At 55.4% G+C, this 15,210-nt stretch overlaps 2 protein-coding genes across 2 annotated transcripts; both read right to left on the bottom strand.

The window, feature by feature from the left end:
* Positions 1 to 6,348: 6,348 nt before the first annotated feature.
* Positions 6,349 to 9,883, bottom strand: rps19 (ribosomal protein S19). Its single transcript, XM_088905546.1, has 6 exons — positions 9,830 to 9,883; positions 8,564 to 8,634; positions 8,318 to 8,418; positions 7,480 to 7,663; positions 6,923 to 6,977; positions 6,349 to 6,404 (listed from the first exon to the last, which is right to left on the bottom strand). Exons 2-6 carry the CDS (start codon positions 8,632 to 8,634, stop codon positions 6,378 to 6,380), a joined length of 438 nt encoding a protein of 145 aa, XP_088761672.1. The 5' UTR covers positions 9,830 to 9,883; the 3' UTR covers positions 6,349 to 6,377.
* A 3,325-nt stretch (positions 9,884 to 13,208) lies between these two features.
* LOC148814979 (adenosine receptor A1) lies at positions 13,209 to 14,466 on the bottom strand. Its single transcript, XM_088905799.1, has 2 exons — positions 14,108 to 14,466; positions 13,209 to 14,013 (listed from the first exon to the last, which is right to left on the bottom strand). Exons 1-2 carry the CDS (start codon positions 14,464 to 14,466, stop codon positions 13,209 to 13,211), a joined length of 1,164 nt encoding a protein of 387 aa, XP_088761925.1.
* Between the last annotated feature and the right edge of the window lie 744 nt (positions 14,467 to 15,210).

Below are 15,210 nucleotides of genomic sequence, written 5' to 3'. Positions count from 1 at the left end.
GGCAGCAGTGCTAACTGCCTCTCCAGTGAGCCACCCAGACAGGTGAGGGAGTGGGACGGGAGAGCAGGGGGGCTCTGTGTGACTGTACTGTGACACCCCCCATGAAAATAATAATGCCATCTGAGTTTGGAGATGACATGAAGGCTCCTCATACATTATTCACACGGATTCTCATCAAACACCCTTAACAATATTCCTCCTTCATGAATTCCCCCTGTCCCCCTCTCTCTCCCTCCTGCCTCTCTCTCTCATCTGTCTCCGACACCTGAGGGCTCTTTCTCCCTCTCTCTGTCCTCTCCCCCTCTCCTCTCTCTCTCCATCTCTTCTCTCCCCTCTCCACCTCCTCTCTCCTCTCTCCGTCTCTCCCCTCCCCTCCTCCCTCGATCTGCTCTCTCTCCTCTCTCCTCTCCCCGTCTCTCCCCTCTCATGTCCCTGTCAATCAAACTTCAAAGCAGCTGCACCACCTCACCAGCGGCCAGAGCACAAAGCCGCGATCAGAGGGATCGCCCCCTGCCAGCGCCGGCCCAGCAGCGACAGGAGACGCCCCGTTAGGAAACCCAGCAGAATCACAGGCAGCTGCTGCAGAGCCGCGTCTTCCACTGATCCGAACGGCTTTTGTTCACACTTATTACTCGTGTTACTGGATTGTGGAAATATTCTCTCGGCATCAGTGCGCCTGTCCGAACGCCAGCTGTGTGGCACGATCTGTCTCTCTCTCTCCACCTCATCTTCACAGCCAGCCGGTGTCCTGCCCCCCTCCTTCCCAAACTCCCCCCGGGGCCACTTCCAGAACCACTAGACCAGTCCAGGGCCCAGCTCCTGCGTCAGCTCGTCAGCCGCAATTAAGAGCACGATTACCCACATCCCCCAGCCATTACTGAGAGACACACACTGGTACTGTAACACCCTGTAGCCATCAGCGCACACACACACACACACACACACACACACACACACACACACACACTGTGTAGCCAGTGTGACCCATCCACACACACACTGGTACTGTAACACCCTGTAGCCATCAGCGCACACACACACACACACACACACACACACTGTGTAGCCAGTGTGACCCATCCACACACACACTGGTACTGTAACACACTGTGTAGCCAGTGTGAGACCCATCCACACACACACTGGTACTGTAACACACTGTGTAGCCAGTGTGAGACCCATCCACACACACACTGGTACTGTAACACACTGTGTAGCCAGTGTGACCCATCAGCACACCCACACACACTGTTACTGTAACACACTGTGTAGCCACACACACACACACTGTGTAGCCACACACACAAGGAATGTACTGTTCAGAAAGCCCTATAGGAGTGTATCCAAATTTGCAAAAATGACTCACAATCCAAAAGTCAGCATTTTTGAAAGCGTCCTGTAATGTGTCACTGAGAGAATAAAGATCAGTATTGTGCTGCTGTAAGGTATTGATCAAATACTTCTCTAGACTTCTGGCCATCACAGAGGACAATCACCACCCTGGGCATGAGCTCCGAGAGACTTTCTGTCAGTAAGAATGCCATTGTACCAGCACACGTACCGGTTACATACGGAAATCAAGTTCAAGTTCATCGCACTGGGCTTTACTGCACTGTACTGCGCTTTTACCCTGCTCTCACTGGGCTCTACTGCAGTGTACTGTGCTTTTACCCTGCTCTCGCCGTGTTAACTCGCTGCTCTCCCAGGTCGGTTCTGTAATCCAGCGGAACTGCTGGTGCTGAGAGACCAGGACACGTGGCACGCGCCGGCCCGGTCGGGTCGGGTCGGGGTCAGGACGAGCGATGCGGTGTGCTCTTTGTCCGCGTGGCCCTCTGTGTCACTCTCTCTTCTCTCACTCCGGCGCCGTGTTCCCACATTGGGCACATGACGCCCGCTCCGGAAACCGCACGGTCTGTGACTCAGCTCCGCACTAAGTGATGTCACCGGCGCTGAATCGCCGTGACGTAACGCCCGAGCGAGCGGAATTTACCGATATCGCGCGACCGATCGATATTACGCTGCTCTCTCCGGATTCTAGTAAAATGTCTGAAGACACAAAATAGTGGGAATAATATTTATAAATATTATGCAGTTCTGATGATGATGATGAAGGAGTGTTAGTGTGAAGATACAGATGAGCTGGACTGAGTGTCTCTACAGTGACTCTACAGCTCTGATGATGATGAAGGAGTGTTAGTGTGAAGATACAGATGAGCTGGACTGAGTGTCTCTACAGTTACTCTACAGCTCTGATGATGATGAAGGAGTGTTAGTGTGAAGATACAGATGAGCTGGACTGAGTGTCTCTACATTTATATATATTTAATATTCTACAGGTCTGTGATGTTATAACTGGCATAACAAGACTGGACCTGAACCACTGGACCAACTGTCCTCCTGGACTAACAGGACTGGACCTGAAACACTGGACCGGCTATTATCCTGGTATAATAAGTTAAGACATTACAGCAGGGCACTGAACTAAAAGGTAACTTAACAGTTGTGTGACTCAGCAGGATGCTGTGTCCTTAGTGTTCCTCTCTCTCCTCCTGTCCCTCAGCAGAGCAGCTCCGTGCTGGCCAGCAAGCTCAGCTCGTTACTAAACAGCTCTAATTGAGATGCGCAATGCGGCTCCTCTCTCAGCTGGGGAAAGATATTTAGATGCAGCAATGAGAGAGGGAGGAAAGGGAGAAGGAGAGGAGAGTCCAGGAGTGATCTGAGAAAATCAGTGGCACACCGTGGTGAGGTAAAGACCAGGAACCCTTCTAGTTAAGACAGAAACAGACACAGAGCCAGACATAAACAAACAGACACAGAGACAGGTAGGCAGAGAGCCAGACATAAACAAGCAGACTCAGAGACAGGTAGGCAGAAAGACAGGCATAATCAAACAGACACAGAGACAGGTAGGCAGAAAGACAGGCATAATCAAACAGATACAGAGACAGGTAGGCAGAAAGACAGGCATAATCAAACAGATACAGAGACAGGTAGGCAGAGAGCCAGACATAAACAAGCAGACTCAGAGACAGGTAGGCAGAGAGCCAGACATAAACAAGCAGACTCGGAGACGGGTAGGCAGAAAGACCGGCATAATCAAACAGACACAGAGACAGGTAGGCAGAAAGACAGGCATAATCAAACAGACACAGAGACAGGTAGGTAGAAAGACAGGCATAATCAAACAGATACAGAGACAGGTAGGCAGAAAGACCGGCATAATCAAACAGATACAGAGACAGGTAGGCAGTGAGACAGCAGGAGACAGGAATGAGAAAATGGAAAGAAGAGAGAGGAGGAGGAAGAGTGAAGAGGAGTTAGAGAAGAAAGCTGACTGGGAAAGAGGGAATGCCGGTGCGAGAGACAGCCGTGCTAATTGTTTGTTCAGAGCGTTCGGCCAGGGGGTCACTGAATCAAACTCGGGAGCAGCTGTTCAGACTGCGAGGGGTGACAGGTGAGCACGGTCGCTGTTAGGAGGTCAGACTCTCAGACAGAGAGACAGGAGGTCAGACACACATCCAGGGAGACAGGAGGTCAGACAGACCAGACAGACACTCAGAGAGACAGGAGGTCAGACAGCTGCATGCTGACCGCTGGGGTGGACATCACCCGGCCCCACCTGTTCCTCCTCTCTTCTCCCTGCTGCCTCTGCATCTCCTTCTCCTTCCAGACTTCCTGTCCATCTAGACACCCATCTCATATGCCTTTACAGCAAAGGTTTATACACAACATCTCTGCCCCGTACCCTTATAGCACTGCTCATTCTCTGAGACCAGTGTGTTAACACACAGACACTCCAGATTCCCTTATAACAGCCCGTGGACAGTGTATAAACACACAGACACTCCAGATTCTCTTATAACAGCCTGTGACCAGTGTGTAAACACACAGACACTCCAGATTCTCTTATAACAGCCTGTGGACAGTGTGTAAACACACAGACACTCCAGATTCTCTTATAACAGCCTGTGGACAGTGTGTAAACACACAGACAGTCCAGATTCTCTCATAACAGCCTGTGGACAGTGTGGAAACACACAGACACTCCAGATTCTCTTATAACAGCCTGTGGACAGTGTGTAAACAGACAGACACTCCAGATTCTCTCATAACAGCCTGTGGACAGTGTGTCCACAGCCTGTGGACAGTGTGTAAACACACAGGCACTCCAGATTCCCTTATAACAGCCTGTGACCAGTGTGTAAACACACAGACACTCCAGATTCTCTTATAACAGCCTGAGACCAGTGTGCAAAAGAAAGGAGGGGAAACGCAGGTACTGGATCTGTCCCAGAAGCCTCTGCCCACTGCGTTCCAGGCGTGTTTCTCAGTGGCTCAAGGACGGTTTATCTGTTTCCTGGTTGGCTCCCTCTCTGCTCAAGTACAACTGGGGGGGTGGGGGAGAGGGAGGGGGCTCAGGTGTGTGCAGCACACAGCTGGTATTGACAAAACACAGCAGCAGGCAGACAGCTGACAGGGGCTACTGCCCAGCTCCAGTAACACCCCCTACCCACCCACCCCCACACAGGACACACACACACACTGCTACCTACCCACCCACCACCACACAGGGCACACACACACTGCCACACACCCCACCTCAGGACACACACTCCTACCTCCTCCCCACCCCCACTCAGGAAACACACACACTCCTACCTCCTCCCCACCCCCACTCAGGACACACACACACACACACGCCTTCAGAGTCGAGACATACAGACCGACGGAGGAAGAGGAGCAGTGACCCAGCCTCACAGAAATGGGTTACGCGACGCATGTAAATGTTCAACGATGTGTTTGTACTGTAAATATCGTGAAATGGTGGGTTAACTGCATCTGCTCTGGCAAGAGTGTACCTCCTCGGTCACATAAATAAAACTCTTGAGGGCGAATGAGATGGAAGAAATGGTTTGAAAGTCAGAGACGGACAGCGAGCCTGAAACAACAGGACAGTCTCGCATGAAAGTAAACACACAGTGCCACCTTATCCTCTGAGCACAAGTCTCAGTTCTTCTAAAGCAGCCTTACAGCTATTTTTGCTTTTGTCTTTAAAGCGTACAGGACCTCTCTTGCTGAAAGGTATTTCCACAGAACACCGCCTGTCGTTCTTTTAATGGCGCTGAAGGCATTACTTGTGTTTTGGTGCCGCCCGGCGGTCAGGCGCGGTACTGCGCCGCCCGGCCTCGGCTCCTCTCCGGGTCCTTCCGGCACCGCGCAGGCGACGCGTCACTGGAACGCGACCCAGTACCGCCCCACAGGGGCTATCACCCGTGGAGCACCGGTGACGCATCACATCACTCCAGAGGAAAACCAGGAGGGGGAACCAGTTCTGGGGTGGTTCTGCTCCATGAGAGGAGACCCAGTACCACTGGAGGTCCAGTTCTTCAGGGAGTGCGGCTTTCCAGTTGACCCATCCAAGCTTACAGAACTGAACCGCTAACAACCTCGGCACCATCCAGCGGGTCCTGGACCTCCCCACCCTGCTCCCTTCGCAGGAGCTCCTGCAGGCTGAAGAACAGGCTGCCCCCAGCAGCGCATCTCTTTAACAGCTCAACCCTCACATCCTCACCCCCAGAACTCACACCACCTCAACAACTTCATTTAGCCCGCTGGACCGCTCCAGCACCAGGGCAGTGGAAACGGGGACACTTAAATAACGACAACAGGAGCCCACTACTCCCACCACCCTTCATGTAAAGAGGGAGAAAAAGCTGCCCAGCCATGTTGGTGAAGCAGATTTCCTGGTAACATTCACAACACAGCTGGATGAGAACTCTCCAGTCAGGACTGGAGACTCTACACAGAGGGTGGTGGGAGTGGGGAACAAGCTGCCCAGGCTTACTGTTGAAGCCGATACCCCGGCTTCTCTCGAGGCAGCTTGGCGAGATGCTGGGACCAGTGACCACCTCCTGCCGACAGACTCCAGTGCCCCGTGAGCCGGCTCGTGCCCTTCTGCCCTCCAGCCTCAGGCTCGCTCCGGCGCGAGAACGCGCTCACCGGTGGCCAGGCGTGCGATGAAGCCGCCCCCCCAGCGCGGACAAGAGGGACGGGCTCACGAGGAAAACACCCCTGTGCCACAAGCTTACGCACATGAGCCAGTGCTGAAATTAAGACCGGAACCAGTAAAAAAAAAAATTCAGAGAAATGTCCAAGAAAAAAAACTGACACCCCAGAACGACAGGGGCTGGCGAGGGTGTGATGACAGGTGACCAGCTCACTTCCGGGCTGTGAGCCAGGCTCCGGGATTAAACACTCGTCGCTCATCTGTCACCCGGACAGACAGCTGGACAGGGACGCCTCTCCGCAGAGCGGAGATAGGGGACAATAAGGAAGCAGGACTCTCCGTTGGACAAAAAACAATTTTATTTTACAACTCAATGTTTCTTGCTTGCTGCTGCCACCTGCAAAGGGAGAGAGAAGAACATAAACACACAGGTCACCCCTCCACAGGCCCCCCCCCAGCCAAAACACACAGGTCACCCCTCCACAGGCACCCCCCCCCAGCCGAAACACACAGGCCCCCCCCCAGCCTAAGCACACAGGTCACCCCTCCACAGGCACCCCCCCCCAGCCTAAGCACACAGGTCACCCTGCCACAGCCACCCCCACAGCCAAAACACACAAGTCACCCCTCCACAGGCATCCCCCCAGCCAAAACACACAGGTCACCCCACCACAGGCACCCCCCCAGCCTAAACACACAGGTCATCCTGCCACAGCCCCCCCCCCCAGCCTAAACACACAGGTCACCCCTCAACAGGCACCCCCCAGCCTAAACACACAGGTCACCCTGCCACAGGCACATCCTCCAGCTGAAACACACTGGTCACCCCCCACAGGCACCCCCACACAGTCAAAACACACCGGTCACCCGCCACAGGCACCCCAATCCCTTCCCGCGCCCCATGACCCCACCCACCTGTCCAGCGATGCGGTCCAGGTCTCTCTGGCCCTGTGGCGTCAGTCTGCGGCCCCTGTGGAGGAGAGAAACAGCACCGATCACGACAGCACCGCCGAACAGCCCGTCTCCATGACGGCAAGCAGCGCAGGTGTCCTCCGAGCGCCAGACAGAGCTGGCCGGCACCCCCATCCCTGTGCCAGGACGTGTGTGCCCCAGATCCCACCGCCCCACGTGCCTGTACAACCCAGAAAACAGAAGCACCCGCTCTGCGGACCAGCTGAGCCACAGCAGTTTTGTTTCTTGTAAAGGGACACACACACGACCTGCAGGGAAATGTGTTTAAAACCCAACAACACAAAGCTCTTTACACTACAAGTCATGGGAGGGTGGAACAAACTGCGCATCCATGGTGTTGAAGCCGATACCCTGACTTCTCCCAAGATAGACGAGATCTTGAGATTAACGAACCACTAGCCAGATCAAGTACTAATTAACAAACAAGCCACATGGGCGAAAAGGAGGGAACCCCTCACTGTGACTTAATTTTACACAGGCAGCGCTGCGGCCAGCCTCACCCGTTGGGGTCCTTCTCGACCATCTTCAGGCCCTCCAGGGCCTGCAGCACGCGGCGCGCCACGTTCTTGGAGCCGCAGCTGAAGTGGCTGGGGCACACCCCGTTCCTCTGGCGCCCCCCGTAGATCTTGGTCATGGAGCCCACCCCTGCGCCCCCCCGCAGGTACAGGTGACGAGCTGTGGAAGCTGAGAGAGAGAGAGGGGTTAATACAGACACACTGACTGGACACTCCAGTACATTAACACTGCACTGAGAGAGAGGGGTTAATACAGACACACTGACTGGACACTCCAGTACATGAACACTGCACTGAGAGAGAGAGGGGTTAATACAGACACACTGACTGGACACTCCAGTACATTAACACTGCACTGAGAGAGAGGGGTTAATACAGACACACTGACTGGACACTCCAGTACATGAACACTGCACTGAGAGAGAGAGAGAGAGGGGTTAATACAGACACACTGACTGGACACTCCAGTACATGAACACTGCACTGAGAGAGAGAGAGGGGTCAATACAGACACACTGACTGGACACTCCAGTACATTAACACTGCACTGAGAGAGAGAGAGGGGTTATTACAGACACACTGACTGGACACTCCAGTACATTAACACTGCACTGAGAGAGAGAGAGGGGTTATTACAGACACACTGACTGGACACTACAGGGCATTAACACTGCACTGAGAGAGAGAGGGGTTAATACAGACACACTGACTGGACACTACAGGGCATTAACACTGCACTGAGAGAGAGAGGGGTTAATACAGACACACTAGCTGGACACTACAGGGCATTAACACTGCAGGATGTTGGCAGATGGTGTCTCACCGGCTCTGGTGTAGAACCAGTTCTCATCGCAGGGCGCGAGCTCCTTGTGTTTGGCTAGTTTCACCGTGTCGACCCACTCCGGCACCTTCAGCTTTCCGGACCTGAGTGGGAGAGAGGAGAGTCTGTGCTTTAGAGCGGCTCTTCCCTTCTGCAGCTCAGTCTGCTGTCCATGACGGACAGAGGCCAGCTGTGGGGACACCGCAGAGAGGCACGGACAGGAAGCGGACGAGGGCTTGTTTCCCTTACTTCTTCAGGAAAGCGGACAGCGCGCGGACGAAGTCCTGCTGGTTAACGTCCTTCACTGTGACACCAGGCATCTGAGAGAGAGAAAGAGAGAGCGAGCAGGGAGTCAGTTTAAAACAGCTTCTCAGCCCCAGTAAAAACACCACAGTCATCACCCAGGGAGACAGACATCGGAGAGCCAGTAAGACTGGCACAACACCCAGCACAAAACAGAGCCGACACCAACACTGCACCTCCTGCTTGAACTAGTCTGTCCCAACGGCACCAGCACCACTGACAGCACCCCGGCACCTCCTGCTCAAACTGCCCTTCAGAAAGCCACACCACCTTGCCCGTGAGGGAGCAGGCACCAACACCGGCTACAGGCCGTACCGCTCGCGTGGAAGAGTGGGGAGCCGTTTTAACAATCCCAGCCCGCTGAGCCGACCGGACCAGACCGCAACACGTTCGGTTCCGCTCGGATCCGGACCTCCCCCCCGCGGACTGGTCCCCACAGGCAGAAACCGGGCCAGCGCACACTGGCTGAGCTGCTCCTCCCCACGGATCAGCAGAAACAAGACACCCGCGATTCCGTCTCCAGGGGAATCACCGCGCACGTCCCCGCCTGGCCTCGACATCTCCACGCGTGACGGGCGAGGAGGGCTGAACAGCCGTCCAGCCTGCGTGCTCTTGACACACCAGACCTCGCGTCTCGTCCCCCGCCATCCACGCAGATCCGAAACACTTTACCGGAGCAATCCCCTGGCTGAGGCACGAAGCGCCCGGCTCTGCTCCTGCTCCGACGCGGGAGCCCGGTCGGCTCCGCATCTTCCCACGCAGGACCCGGCCCGAGTTCCCCCACAGCGGCCGGCTGGAACCGCGGAGAGCGGAGACGCGCCGCACGACACGCGGGGGTGAGCCCGGCGAGCCCTCAAGCCCCGAGCCGGCGTCCCTCCCATTAACCAACAACCTCGCCGAACCGAGCCCCTGAGAAAGCGGGGGGGGGCTCAGAGCGACACCCCTGGGCCGGGAGTGAGGGCGCCCGGGTGAGAAACCCGCGGCCGGGCCTGCCCTGCCATGGAGGCGGCCATTGCGCCGTCCGCACACAGACACACACTCCCCTCAAACACCAGCCGCTTTCTCGCCTCTCACAGGCCCCAGGGCGGCCGGACCCGGGCAGTCAGGGGCTCGCAGGCCTCCTGGGGCTGAAGCCGACCGGTACCGGGGACGTGTCGGCACATTTGGACGCGTTTTACGGTATTTTCCGACACCACGGCGCGGACCCATTACCTTGCACTGACTGTAGCCGAAGCAGAAAAGGGAGAGACGGGGCTGCCTACCCGCGGAATAAGGGGCGCCCGATCTCGCGAGATCTGCCTGTGGCGAGATTATCGGCGGAAGTGCAGCTCTTGGTGCACTCGTGCGGGGCGGAAGTGTTTCTTGAACAGCTCTTCGTGGGAAGGGCGGTGCTGTTCTGTGTTTGAGACGCACCTCGCTGCAGTTTCCTCCTGGGTCCTCTGGTTAGTGTTTCACTGTTGATTCTCAGTGCCTCTTGAGTTTTGTCACCTTCCCTCCAAGCCTTCAAATCTAGACTCAAAACCTTCTTCTTTAGAAAGGTTTTTCTTTTATTGATGTCTGTCTGCACGTTTGTATGTTCTGTTACATTATAAACCCTTCTGTTTGTGCTCATTTTAAATCCAATTTTTGTTGCTGTTTTCATTGTTGAAACTTTTTTACCTTTCTGTGAAGCGCTTTGAGAAGTCGATTTTTAAATATGTTATATAAAACTAAGTTTTATTATAATTAAACATTTGGTTGGAGCTCCCTAAAGAGACTCAGTTCCTCCAGCCTGTCAGTGTGGGACACCCCCTTCAGACTAAAGAGACTCAGTTCCTCCAGCCTGTCAGTGTGGGACACTCCCTTCAGACTAAAGAGACTCAGTTCCTCCAGCCTGTCAGTGTGGGACACTCCCTTCAGACTAAAGAGACTCAGTTCCTCCAGCCTGTCAGTGTGGGACACTCCCTTCAGACTAAAGAGACTCAGTTCCTCCAGCCTGTCAGTGTGGGACACGCCCTTCAGACTAAAGAGCGCCTCCTGCTGCTCCCCCAGCGCCGCTGACAGCAGCAGCCTGGTGTTCCTCAGAGCTCTCTGTCCTCAGTCCTGGCCAGGCCCAGCCCTGCAGAGCCTCTGGGCACAGGGTTAGTATCGCTGTTATTGAGAGCGGCTGTATTTTTCTGCATGAGGTCTCACTAGTTTGTTGCACCATTGGAACACAGCAGCCCCTGATTTAAACTCTGGCCTTTTACGCCCTGGTGCTCTGTTTGCCTTTTTTTATTGCAAATTTATTGCACTCTCTCTTTCCCTCCTGGTGTGCAATTCCCGTCTTATTGCTTCCTCCGTGGGGAGATACGGAAAACGATTTTTCCGCGGAGAATGGAGTGGGGTTGGCTCCACCGAGGCAGCAGAAATCGGGAAAACTGTCTGTCCTCACCCTGACGGCGCCGATCAATGAGCCTCTCTCCTCATCAAGACCCTGCTGCACTGCAGGGCGGTGCTCAGCTCTCTTCCTGACACCCAGTAACCTGAGGGACATCACCCGTCAGTCGGACACCTGAGGGACCCCCCATTCCAATCTCAGTCTTCAGGGCTTCAGCACCTCCATCCCTGCCCCCCACTTCCTACAGCCAGTCAATCAGCTTCATTGATCGTGTCAGTGGCTCAGTGGGTTTTCTTTCCCATGTCTCAGCTTCTGGGTTTCTGTATGTTTTTGTCCAAAGAGTTTCTGTTTTAAATCTCACAGAACAGAGTGCAAAAGACATACAACAGGAAAACTTAATAAAGAGAGAGTAAAAGGACAGAGGGGGAGTCGCAGCAGTCTCTATAGTCCAGTCAGGTGTGTGTCAGTGTGTGAAGTCAGGGGCAGTGTGAGAGGAGAGGGACAGCAGTGTCTCTAGCAGTGTCTCTATAGTCCAGTCAGGTGTGTGTCAGTGTGTTAATTCAGGGAGAGTGTGAGAGGAGAGGGACAGCAGTGTCTCTAGCAGTGTCTCTATAGTCCAGTCAGGTGTGTGTCAGTGTGTTAATTCAGGGAGAGTGTGAGAGGAGAGGGACAGCAGTGTCTCTAGCAGTGTCTCTATAGTCCAGTCAGGTGTGTGTCAGTGTGTGAATTCAGGGGCAGTGTGAGAGGAGAGGGACAGCAGTGTCTCCAGTCCAGTCAGGGGTGTGTCAGTGTGTGAATTCAGGGGCAGTGTGAGAGGAGAGGGACAGCAGTGTCTCTAGCAGTGTCTCCAGTCCAGTCAGGTGTGTGTCAGTGTGTGAATTCAGGGGCAGTGTGAGAGGAGAGGGACAGCAGTGTCTCTAGCAGTGTCTCCAGTCCAGTCAGGAGTGTGTCAGTGTGTGAATTCAGGGGCAGTGTGAGAGGAGAGGGACAGCAGTGTCTCTAGCAGTGTCTCCAGTCCAGTCAGGTGTGTGTCAGTGTGTGAATTCAGGGGCAGTGTGAGAGGAGGGGGACAGCAGTGTCTCTAGCAGTGTCTCTATAGTCCAGTCAGGTGTGTGTCAGTGTGTTAATTCAGGGAGAGTGTGAGAGGAGAGGGACAGCAGTGTCTCTAGCAGTGTCTCCAGTCCAGTCAGGGGTGTGTCAGTGTGTGAATTCAGGGGCAGTGTGAGAGGAGAGGGACAGCAGTGTCTCCAGTCCAGTCAGGGGTGTGTCAGTGTGTGAATTCAGGGGCAGTGTGAGAGGAGAGGGACAGCAGTGTCTCCAGTCCAGTCAGGGGTGTGTCAGTGTGTTAATTCAGGGAGAGTGTGAGAGGAGAGGGACAGCAGTGTCTCTAGCAGTGTCTCCAGTCCAGTCAGGGGTGTGTCAGTGTGTGAATTCAGGGGCAGTGTAAGAGGAGAGGGACAGCAGTGTCTCCAGTCCAGTCAGGAGTGTGTCAGTGTGTGAATTCAGGGGGAGTGTGAGAGGAGAGGGACAGCAGTGTCTCTAGCAGTGTCTCTATAGTCCAGTCAGGTGTGTGTCAGTGTGTTAATTCAGGGAGAGTGTGAGAGGAGAGGGACAGCAGTGTCTCTAGCAGTGTCTCCAGTCCAGTCAGGGGTGTGTCAGTGTGTGAATTCAGGGGCAGTGTGAGAGGAGAGGGACAGCAGTGTCTACAGTCCAGTCAGGGGTGTGTCAGTGTGTGAATTCAGGGGCAGTGTGAGAGGAGAGGGACAGCAGTGTCTCCAGTCCAGTCAGGGGTGTGTCAGTGTGTGAATTCAGGGGCAGTGTGAGAGGAGAGGGACAGCAGTGTCTCTAGCAGTGTCTCCAGTCCAGTCAGGGGTGTGTCAGTGTGTGAATTCAGGGGCAGTGTGAGAGGCGAGGGACAGCAGTGTCTCTAGCAGTGTCTCCAGTCCAGTCAGCTGTGTCTTAATTTGCTCGAACATTGAAATAAACTCCAAACAAATATTGTTAAGAAGCTGTTTTTATTTCTTTTAGTTTAATCATTTTGACTATGTTTTTACTTCTCCGTTTTTAAAATGATTAAAGTTCTGCTGGCGCCAAACAGGAGCGAATCGTGCGGTTACTCTGCAAACTACAGACAATGTCCACAGCACCATGTCCGCAGGGCGGGGTCAGAGGTCAGAGGTCAGATCGGTGTGTGGGTGCGGGTCTGGGATGGGAGTTGGGATGCAGAGGGGGTCAGATCCGGGGGTACACTTGAGCGCCCCGCCGCCGGGCCCTGGCGAGAGTGGAGCGGAGCGCCGCGGCCAGCCCCTTCCCAGGGCCCGGGGGGGCCGAGCAGCTGGGCGGGGCGTGGAGCAGGGGGGGCACGAGGGCGTGCAGGTGGGACAGGAAGGCGGCCAGCAGGGGCGCCCAGGGCGGCTGGCGCAGGGCGGGGGCGAGGAGGCGCAGGGCGTGGCAGAGGTGCAGGGGCAGGCACAGCAGCACGAACAGCGCCAGCGTCAGGCCCAGGGTCCGAGCGGCGCGGCCCTCCCTGCTGGCGCCAGGGGCCGGCCCGCCCGCCTTGCCGCGGCCGCGCTGGGCGAGGCGCAGCGTGCCGGCGTAGGCGCCCAGCATGGCCAGCAGGGGGAGCAGGAAGGCGGAGACGGCGTGCACGTAGACCAGGTAGCGCAGGCCCAGCGCCGGCTCCGGCTCGCACAGGCCCAGGTGCCGCCCGTGGATCTCCTCGTAGCTGAGGTTGCGCTGGTCCTGGAAGTACACCTTGGACAGGAAGCCGCCGTACGGCAGGAACTGCCCGATGATGGTGCGGTCCTGGGGGGCCGGCAGGAAGGCGGGGGGCGCGGGGGGGGTCCAGTTGCCCGGCTGCCCCAGCCCCAGCCCCAGCCCAGCAGTGCCCCCCCCTCCCCCTTCCAGACCCCCCTCTGTGGAGCCTCCGGGCAGCGAGCTCCAGCCCATCAGGGGGGCGAAACCCAGCAGCACCGACCCGACCCAGCATAGGAACACCAAGTACAGGGCCCGTCTGCGGGTCACCAGCGCGGGGTACCTGGGTGAGAGGGGGTGCACAGGGAAGGGGGTCAGGAGTGCCGTCGGAGACGCGAGTGGGTCGGACAGCTCGTAAAGCGTGCCGGACTACTCACCACGTGGGGAGCCGGACCTTGAGGTGCAGGTTCAGGACCACCAGCAGCAGCAGGAAAGTGGAGAACTGCCCCGCCACTAGGGGGCAGCAGGCCAGGAGCAGGCAGTTGTAGAGGCACAGCGGGCGCCGCAGGTTCAGCACCACAGACAGAGGAATGCCCAGCAGGGCCACTCCCACACTGGCCCCGCCCAGACACACCCACAGACACCCAGACACGCCCAGTCTCCTCTGGTCCCGCCCCTGGGTCCGCCCTCTTCCCAGCCTCCCTCCTACTCTGCAGGCACAGAGAGAGCTCCACATCCCCAGCAGCAGCACTGACAGGATACACTCCGACACCATGTACAGTACAGAGTACTGCATCCCTGAGAGAGAGAAATGTGAATACCCACCTGACTGCACATTAACACTGCACTGAGAGAGAGGGGTTAATACAGACACACTGACTAGACACTCCAGTACATTAACACTGCACTGAGAGAGAGGGGGGTTAATACAGACACACTGACTGGACACTCCAGTACATTAACACTGCACTGAGAGAGAGAGGGGTTAATACAGACACACTGACTGGACACTCCAGTACATGAACACTGCACTGAGAGAGAGGGGTTAATATAGACACACTGACTGGACACTCCAGTACATGAACACTGCACTGAGAGAGAGGGGTTAATATAGACACACTGACTGGACACTCCAGTACATTAACACTGCATTGAGAGAGAGAGGGGTTAATACAGACACACTGACTGGACACTCCAGGACATTAACACTGCACTGAGAGAGAGAGGGGTTAATACAGACACACTGACTGGACACTCCAGTACATTAACACTGCACTGAGAGAGAGAGAGGTTAATACAGACACACTGACTGGACACTCCAGGACATTAACACTGCACTGAGAGAGAGAGAGGTTAATACAGACACACTGACTGGACACTCCAGGACATTAACACTGCACTGAGAGAGAGAGAGAGGGGTTAATACAGACACACTGACTGGACACTCCAGTACATTAACACTGCACTAAGAGAGAGGGGTTAATACAGACACACTGACTGGACACTCCAGTACATGAACACTGCACTGAGAGAGAGGGGT

The sequence above is a fragment of the Atractosteus spatula genome, chromosome 25 (genome assembly GCF_055471065.1).
Source record: "Atractosteus spatula isolate fAtrSpa1 chromosome 25, fAtrSpa1.hap1, whole genome shotgun sequence".
NCBI classification, from domain to species: Eukaryota; Metazoa; Chordata; class Actinopteri; order Semionotiformes; family Lepisosteidae; genus Atractosteus; species Atractosteus spatula.
This window is presented reverse-complemented; position numbering and strand designations above follow the sequence as displayed.